The sequence below is a fragment of the Grus americana genome, chromosome 7 (assembly GCF_028858705.1).
Source record: "Grus americana isolate bGruAme1 chromosome 7, bGruAme1.mat, whole genome shotgun sequence".
Lineage (NCBI taxonomy): Eukaryota > Metazoa > Chordata > Aves > Gruiformes > Gruidae > Grus > Grus americana.
In genome coordinates this window covers 10,046,731-10,055,983 of record NC_072858.1, presented here as the reverse complement: position 1 = coordinate 10,055,983, position 9,253 = coordinate 10,046,731, and the positions used below count along the sequence as shown (strand labels likewise).

Sequence of the window (9,253 nt, the reverse complement as noted above, 5' to 3'; positions counted from 1 at the left end):
AGGAGTCTGCACTAAGCCTGTCAATACAGTTGCCAGTGGAGATCACATGGCAACACAGATGCATCTTGCTGAAATTAGGAAAAGAGAAAGGGAGTTGTACAGGGAGTCCCTTCCACCCCTACTTCTGCTTTTCGTGGAGGTACCAGGACACTTGGAGATCTGACAACATCCACAAGTTAAGGGAAACACATCCCATGGTATAAGTAAATTCTATCCTGTGGCACTTCCTAGTCCCTACAGGAATCCCTCAGCCATGACAGTGCTGAATTCTCTTGAGAGGTTCCTTCAAATTAAGGTGTACACAAAGCCAAAAAGCTTCATGACGGAAGTATATATATTCTGTTCAAATAATGGGGAGAACTGTAGACTCCAGGGAGTATTCAAAAGCATTAAGCAGGATGTGCGCCTGCCTGCCTTCTAGAGAGCAGAGCTGTTGGGGTTTGTGAGAAGAACGGTTTACTCACAACTGCAGGTCCATACTGAGCAGAAGCACCCTGCAATCCCATCTCCCGAATGTACATCAACTCAGCAGCTCTTCTTGCCATTTCGACTTTGTGAGAACCTGGGGGAGTCCAGCCAATGCCTCTGAGCCAGTTCAAGTCAGACTTGTATTTTACCTGAGAGAATGAAACATACACCAGTGTGTATTATTTTGTTTGGCTCTAATCAAACCACATGCCCTGGGTATTCCAGAGAGAGCATATAAAGAGCACAGGTTGATAATAAACAAATTATTCATTTTCAGCAACCAGACTGTAGTTCTTTCAAGAATGTGATTTTGTTGATAGGTAAGGTCTGTGAAGCACAGACAGTGTCACTCAGCTATACTTACATCACTCTGCAGCTTGTAGGCCTGCTTTGCATGCTTCACATTTAGCTGCTCAGGATCACAAGTGTATTGGTGCATAGGCTGCCTGTAGTTAACATTGCTTGCAAGCTGCTGGCTTCTCTTAGCATGGAGAAATCCTGGCTGGTTGAGCTGACTCTGGAACTGTGCCCTGGTTTGGGCATATCCACTCCTGTATTGGTTGTCGCTCTGGAGTTTCCCCACTCTGAGGACATGCCTGATTTTGGGATCATCATTTGCGCTGAGGAATCCAATCTGCTGGCCTCTGTCTCTCAGGAAGGCTTCCCTGTATTTGTACTGCAGGAAGGGCAGAGGAAAATCTCATTTTCACATTCAGATTACCTTCAAATTCTGTTATGAAATAATTTACCCTCCCCAAGCTATCAGTAATGCTTCCTGTAGTGCACAAAGACCATGGGCTGGTTTGATATCAAATTACATCTCCTAATCTAACAAGACACTTTAGAAGAATGCTCTTTGTGCTAATTTTTAAAGGAGTAGAAAGACTTAGGAGCCCAAATTACTCATCTCTCAAAAGCAATGAGAAGTCCTCTGATCGGTGCCCTCTTGGGCACACCCAATGCACAGCTCAAGCAATGAAGCTCCTCCATCTTCAGCTTTCTTGCCAACTGTGGTCTGTGTGTTCAAAGATGACCCACTTTATTCTAGACCATGCTTTAACTATTCACAGCCTAGTACCTATTTTATTTAACTACATCATAATATGCTTCCTTCCCAAGAATAACTCTTTGAAGTGAAACAGAACAGCCTGGTATTGGAAATTATTAATGGGAGCCTTTAGTTGGAAATCTTTGCACTTAACTGGCATTTGGTTTCACTGGGTCACCAATTTTCCAAACTGGAACAAGGTTCACTTACGTCAAAATTTCCCCATTTTTACAGGGTGGGGGTTACATGGGAAGAGGGTTGGGAAGTCTGTGAAACAGAACAATTCTTACATCACTAGCAATCTCTCTTGAAGCCTTTGCTGTCTGGAATGTGATGGCGTCAATCCTAAAATCATAGCCAGATGCCCTTGTCTGTTCCCAAGATGTTTTATACAATTTCTGTGTTGAAAAGAAAAGAACAAAACAGTCATTTCCCCTGCAGTTTCTTAAATGCAGTCCCATAACTGCGATAATAAATGTTTTACCCTACTGGGTTTATTTATGTCAAGAGTCATCAGTACCATCTCCAAGGTTTTGATCCAGTTCTATTGCACTTCAACTTCTTTTCTATTCACCATAATGATAAAATGCCTCATCTGAAAAGTGCCACCAGGGTTTCCTTTTGTACTTGAATGTGGTTGGTTTTGATGTGATTTAATTTCTATTAGAAACTGTGATGCATCAGTCACATCAATATTGCATTGGTATTGCCCTTATTCTCTCTTTTGATGCATCCACTTGCAGTGTCTTGGGTTTCATGGCATCATAATTTCAATACCCGTTATTTCAAGCTTTTCAACTGATCCCTGTCTCTATCCCCAGCCACATGTGGCTTCATTAACTCATATGGAATAACAGCCAGTTCTAATATATTTAATGTGACTTTGAGGATGTGAAATACATTTACATCCTGAAGATAAATTGCTCTAGATTTGGTTCTTCTTCCACTAGTAGCTTTCTTAAAATAGCTTCCTGTCTGCAGGTCCTGCTACATATCCACGGTATCTTAACTGACACTTTCAGCTGTCCCTTTCTGATTTTATTCATTTGCTTTCTATAAGACTTTGATTCATCCTTTCTGGGGTTTGTGAGCATATGAAAACAAACACAAAATCCACTTCACATTTCAAAAGATAATCTTCTGTTTCTCCGGTGAATTTAGTGCTAGGTGGTGCTTAATTTGAAGGTAAACTGAGATTCCAGAAATCCTGCAAGACAGCCTGGGTAGAAGCAACGCAAGCATTACTGTACACCCCGCTAACTGGTCTAGGTCTGATCTTTCATTTATGTGCAGTCACCCCTTTGGCTTTTTACCTTTTCCTCTGTCACTTCAAAGAATATAAATCCTATTTGTTTCTTTCACTTACAGAGCACCTATCACCAAACAAGGAATTCAAAGCTTCCTATAAATTAAGGTCACTCTGACTCTACAGTTAAGGACAACAGCTATTTAATCAGGGAATAGTAGATTAGGAATAGACTGAGTGCCTCTGTCTGGGATAATGTGGAAACAAAATCCCTTTAAACCAATTCCACTTACTGATTCAGTTGCATCCAGGTTGATGACAACTGTGCCTAAGGGATCAGTTCAACACAGTGTTGCAGCTTCAAGAAGATAGATTTTATAGTCAAGGAAAGAGGACTCTCCTTCCTCCCCCACCCAAACATAGATTTAAATTCGTAACTAACCATACCTATATTGAAGGATTGAAGTCCTCAATAATAGCTTCCTGCCCTAGAAAGCAGAACCAATTCTCAAAGGAAAAATCAACAGACTTTTCCTGATTCCTCCAGCCCAAACCTAGCAACGTGTTGGCTGTCCACAGCTGCTGGCTTTTTCAGTTTTGGTCAGGCTCAGAGAACCCAGCTTCTACACATACATGAAAATTTTTCATTTCCAAGCAAGTTTGTTTTCCTTGATGATAGTTACCAAGTCAACTCCTCAAAGTAAAAGGCTTACTTACATCACTGATATGAAGTGCATTCTGGCGGGCTCGGATAAAATCTGGATGATCAGGAGGCATGGTGTACCTGTGCCTGGCTTCAGAGTCTCCAGCCTTGTACAGTCTCTATGGAGACAAAAGTCATTGAATGCAACTGATACTGGAAGCAATGTTGAGATCAATTCTTTTATGCATTATAGTACAACAAAAGTTAATATCACTTATAGTAAAACAACACCTACATCACTGCACTGGAGGTAGCTGGTTTTAGCATGAATCAAATCTGGAGAGTCAACCACAGCAGTGAACTTCAAACTTTCTGGCTTCTGACGGTACTTTATCTGAGAGGGGAAGGAGGCAACAAAAAGAAACAAAGGAAGAAAAACCACAGGATGTTTCTGTTAATGATATATCACAATTCCAAGTGTTTGATAACTGGAGTAAAACATAAAAGCCACCTTCCTGAAGCCACAGTATTAAAAACATACTGATCTGCTTAAGTCTCAGTTGCTCTTTCAGCTAGGGAATGGGGACGCTGCTGTGTCGTTGCTGTGGTGCCCAGGCACCAAACTTCTTATTTTGTGTGTGTGCAAGAAGGACTTCCCACTGAAAATTCACATGCAAAAAGCTTTCAAACACTACGCTTTTGACAGCTCATAATTTTTCGCCATTAATGCATGATACCGAGCAGGCAAATGTCCCTTCAGTGTGGTTGTCAATGCTGTATCTTTCTATATCACTTCCATAGCCACCTGCTTAGAATTTCATAATGGAGTTTACTGCATTTATTTATTGCTACATGTTTTGTTTATACTCTTGTGTTTCATTCGGAATGGAAAATATTCAGCAGGTGTCACACAGTGGACTTGCATCTCCCGTACTGCTTCTTGGTAACTTACACCTTGTATAAACAGGCTCCCACATCAAAAGGAAATGATAAGCTACATTCGTAAGTGTCATGTAACAAGGAGCCTTGATAGTAAACAATTCCTACAGACGTGCTATCCCATGAAAGATTTATCAGTTACCTCGCTGATGAGCTCTCCAGCCTTCTTTACACTTTCTATCTGCGGAGATCTCAGAGCCATCCAACCAACTCCTTTCATGAAGTTCAGGTCTGATTTATAGCGATGCTGTTAAAAATGAAAATTGTTAGCTATCCGTTTTGTATCCACAGCGATTAAGGTTTTTTAAAAAGACTCCCTGATTCATATTAACATTTTGAGGTTTTTCATTTGCCAGGCACATATCACATCGTAAAGCCAAACTGTTTGCATTTGTTCATTCCACCAGGAATTAAATAATGTATCATATGCAAGTTACAAGAGGAGGCCCCACGAGTGAATTAGTATGACTCAAAGCAATAAGTAATAACCTGTTTGTACTGGGCGTAAAAGAACCTCTTTTGAAATAATTTTCTGAGGTGAGTTCAAGTCAGGAATACTAATTATTTTATCTGATGCATGCTTTCTCATTAACCCCATTTCTAGGAGGACACATTACTCTTTCTTTACTCACATTAAAGACTTGTTCTACCTCCCGATCCAGTAAAGAAAACAAGGCAGACCCAATAAAAAGTGAAAGCCAGTAAAGTACCCACAATCCCAACAACTCTGAATTCTCCTTCAGAGTGACAGTGGCTCACTATGTGACTTTAATCCAATCAGCCATTTTTTCAGGGTTTCTCCCCCACCCCATATGGAAAAGGACATAACAGCCAGCTAGCACAAGCGTGTTGTAAGTTACTCTATTAGATAGTGAAGGTATCAGACAAAACCACCTTCATCATTTCTCTGGATTCCTAACTTACTAAAGGCAAAGAGCCGAGTGCTGAGGTTCTTAGTCACCTCCTATCCTGTCCCTTTGTAGAAAAGCTCTGAAGTACATGCTGTTAGAGTCTAAAGACTAAGTCCCTGGAAATGCCACTTTCTTATCATGTAAGCCACCATCACACATCAATAAATAGTAAAAAATCCTGCCTTCCTGGACCTAACTACCTGTATGCCATCTGTTAGCCATTACAGGAGAAGGCAGGAATGGGACTTGGAAAGGCAAAGAACTGCATCTAGCAACAGCTTCTATATCATCCCAAGAATATCCAAAAATGTTCTAGCAATGAAGAGTATATTTGGGATACTAGATAGCAAGTACACTAAGGAAGAAGGATAGAAGCCCTCCAGTGCTTTGATTGCCACTCTGACTTTCATGGCTGGAATATCTGTTAATATCTGTTCATCAGATCTGACTAAGTCCAACAAATATCGCGTCACTTTGTCTCACAATAAAATCCTGAGCATAGTAAATGATCAGCTCTCTAAAGACCTATAAAGAGTTAGCCTAACTTTCTGAACAACCTTTTTCACTTCACTTCTGAATGATTCAGTCTCTTTTCTTACAAAACAAAAACCACCCGAACAGAGCTTCCTGCTACAGAGCAGCTAATGACACTAGTCCTTAAACTGTCAAAATACAGCTACCAGCATCCATGCAACTTTATGCATGCCCTGAACATCTGTATCTGTTAGTAAGCACATACAGACAGTGGCTTGTCCCTGAACAAAGGTACAGGCAAAGTGAGCATGGATGTGGCCCATGCTAAGATTCCATCTTTTCTGTCATCAAAGTTTGTCTGAACTTACATTTTCATGAGCAATTTCAGCAAAACATCTGGGGAACTAGTTATTTGATATGATCATTTCTGTTTGCAAGATGACCTTCTAATATATCCCAAATCAACCTGTGAGCATTTAACCTTCTGCTCAAAGAATTCTGCATGTAGAGCAGTGGCTGTCAAACCACTGACTGGCTGTGATCCAAAGAGCTGAGAGATGCTTGTGTATATTCCTCAGCTCTAGAATAAGCAACATGGACCACAGTGATTTTCCCATCAGGTTCATAACAGAAGAACCTCTGATTCACATGTATTCCATATGGGAGAAGCAATCAAGATACCTTGTTGCTACACATACATAAGTTTACAAATGATCTTTCTAAAAACACTGCCCAATATCAATATACAATTTTTGCCAATCACTCAAAGCTTTGTTATTGCTAAATTAAATTTGCTGTTAACAGAAGGAAAGTCTTTACCTCACTCTGTAGCATGTGGGCTCTTTTGGCCCACTTCATCTTCATGTCCTCCGGGAGTGCTGTAAATTCATGGAGTCTCTTTCTGTAATCTTGATCACTTGCTAAGGCCTGGGCTTTCCTGGCGTGGACGAGATGCACCATATCCATGGGCAGATGGTAGTGAGACCACACTTCTTGGGATCCCTTCTTATACTCCTGTTCGCTCTGTAATTTGGCAGCATGCAAGCAATGCAGCAACCTGGTGTCATCCAGAACACTTCTGGCACCAATATGCTTTCCTCTTTCCTTCACAAAGTTGTGTTTATATTGGTACTAAAAATAAAAAAAGGGTAAAAGTGAAAAAGTGCCAAACTTAGACTGGCTACTCTGGGTAACTAACTTAGGATAAGTCACTGAAACATCTATGCTGTCTGTAAAAACAGCCAAGGTATGCAGGTCTAGAAAGTAATTATTTGAATCTCTCATTGCTTTCAAATTTAAATACCACAGTAGTTGCAACGTTAAAGTTGAGCGCATCTTAATACATTCTCTGAATATGCCCAAAGCATTGATCATGTTTAACCTCAGATGATGTACTTTTATTATCTCTCATAAAATTTTATTCCCATCGCTAGGAATGAGAACATAAGAGAAACAAACAAAAGACAGTAGGAAAAAAATCTATACAAAAGAGAAACATCATGCACTCCATAGCCTTCAGATTTGCAAATGCCACCCAGCTATTTTAAAGAGTAAATTCAGTTTTCCTGGATCAATAACTATGTTGAGAAGCCTAAGATGGTGGTCTGAGCACAAGAATAAGCACCAGCAACCCCTCATTCTCATCTTAGCTGGGACTATGACTCTCTCTATGATCTTGCATTTATCCTCTCCGTGAAATAGTGATGATGATGATAATGATTATTTATACAGCATCAACAGGGTGCTTGGAACTTTAAAGGGAAGGCCTGGGCCCTGAAGAGTTCATAATGTAGTTGAAATGGGATAATAACACTTATCTACCACACAAGAGAGTTGTGGGGATTAAATTACAGTAGCTAATGTTTATAAAGTACTTCCAAGATGAAGGGCCAAATTCAGATCTGTTGTAAGTGGATATAATTCTATTATGGACTTGTACCCTTTAGAGCAGATCTGAAGCTGTAACCAAAAGCACTCTGCAAAATATGGTTAAGTATACATTATAAACTACAGCTAGAAATAGTTGCTTCATAAAACAAATACACTGAAGTATATTCACATTTTACCATATTAGAGATAAAATATGCAACTAAATACTACGCAAAATGAAGACTTCTTTTACTAAATTTAGCTTAATTGTCAGATGTTCCTAGAATTTATTAAATTTCTTGTGAGGAAGGGATGAACTTAGGCTTTCTGAGAAATGGATACCACCATGTCTGAGTGTTTTGCAAACAACAATCCAAATGAGAGGCTATTTTTAAGGGTAAGAAGATTTGTTTCCTCTATTTCAGAAATTAAGGGGACACATATTTATAGGAGCATCCACTGATTTTCACTTCCTAAACAGACAGGCAGCTCCTGATTTTCAGAGATTCAAGGAACGCTCAGCTTCTTCTGACTTCATTTCAATTCAGGAGCACTAAGCACTTCCAAAAGTCAGCTCAAAGTAGGCTAGACAGAATTAGTGGGCACTTTATAATATGAGGAGCTGAAAGTCTGGAAAGGAGCAGAATCCCTCTGATTTGTCTGTCTGCAAATACTTTAATTCACTAGCTATTTCCCACTGGAAGATGTTTAACCAAGCTTGGTTCCCGATTAGCAGTGATTCTTCCTCCTCTTTTTTTATTTTTAATTCACACAAAGAATCTCATTCATAAGTAATATATTCTGTCTCACACTTGTCTCACATGGTTATGGAGTTGCTTTAATTCAGTAAAATCTGCTTTAGACATTGTTTTACATGTAGTTAACAGAAATTAGGCAAGAAGGAAGGTTGAATCATTCAACTCACATCACTGGCAATTTCTCTGGAGGCCCTGGCAGTCTGGAACGGGAGTGCTTCCGTTGTCAGCTTGTAGCCTTGAGCACGTAGATTATGCCAAGATTCTCTGTATTTTGCCTAAAGTAGGAAAGGCACATGTAGATTGCTGTTTCACTTTTAAATGCACAAAGGAACAAACAAAGGAACCCTCTTTCATTTGTTATTCTGTGTTACAGTCTCATTCTTCATAATCAAAGGATTTTTTTAAATTATCTTTGGGAAATCCTACTAACTCAGACAAAACATGTCTTGTTCTTTATGTAGATTTAATTTACTCACAACCATATATATGCTAATGGAGATAAATATCATTATAATCAAATAAGGGAAAGCATAAAGAGAATAGACCTAAAAAGTTCTCTACTTATCCATCTTCCTTGCCACTGCAATTCATCCTCCATCCCAAATAAGTATAAGAAATACAGAACAAATTCTTACGTCACTGAGGTTGGCTGCATTTATTCTTGCCCGTGTAAACTCAGGCAGACCCAGTGTGGGTGTATAGTGATGCTGACTGTCCTCTCCTGCCGCTTTATACAGGCGCTAGGAAAGAGATCAAAAAGACAATTGTAATTAATTTTCTCTGTTGTTTCAATAATATAACGGCAGTACTTAAGTTGTTCGTGATTATGAAAACTATAGTCAGCCAGCACAAAAACCATCTAAGAGTATGCCATTGCAATTGCATGTTTGTTTGGGT

The 9,253-nt window shown here is 39.6% G+C and overlaps 1 protein-coding gene across 2 annotated transcripts in view; it reads right to left on the bottom strand.

Moving 5' to 3' along the window:
- NRAP (nebulin related anchoring protein) overlaps window positions 1–9,253 on the bottom strand; it is a 53,781-nt gene that overhangs the window by 1,225 nt on the left and 43,303 nt on the right. For both annotated transcript variants that reach the window (XM_054832779.1, XM_054832777.1), the window contains exons 33-41: window positions 8,992–9,096; window positions 8,524–8,631; window positions 6,549–6,860; window positions 4,487–4,591; window positions 3,701–3,799; window positions 3,480–3,584; window positions 1,807–1,914; window positions 833–1,144; window positions 465–617 (exon numbers count right to left, since the gene is read on the bottom strand). In XM_054832779.1, the coding sequence (XP_054688754.1) occupies window positions 465–617; window positions 833–1,144; window positions 1,807–1,914; window positions 3,480–3,584; window positions 3,701–3,799; window positions 4,487–4,591; window positions 6,549–6,860; window positions 8,524–8,631; window positions 8,992–9,096 (1,407 nt within the window). The remainder of the gene's footprint in view (window positions 1–464; window positions 618–832; window positions 1,145–1,806; window positions 1,915–3,479; window positions 3,585–3,700; window positions 3,800–4,486; window positions 4,592–6,548; window positions 6,861–8,523; window positions 8,632–8,991; window positions 9,097–9,253) is intronic.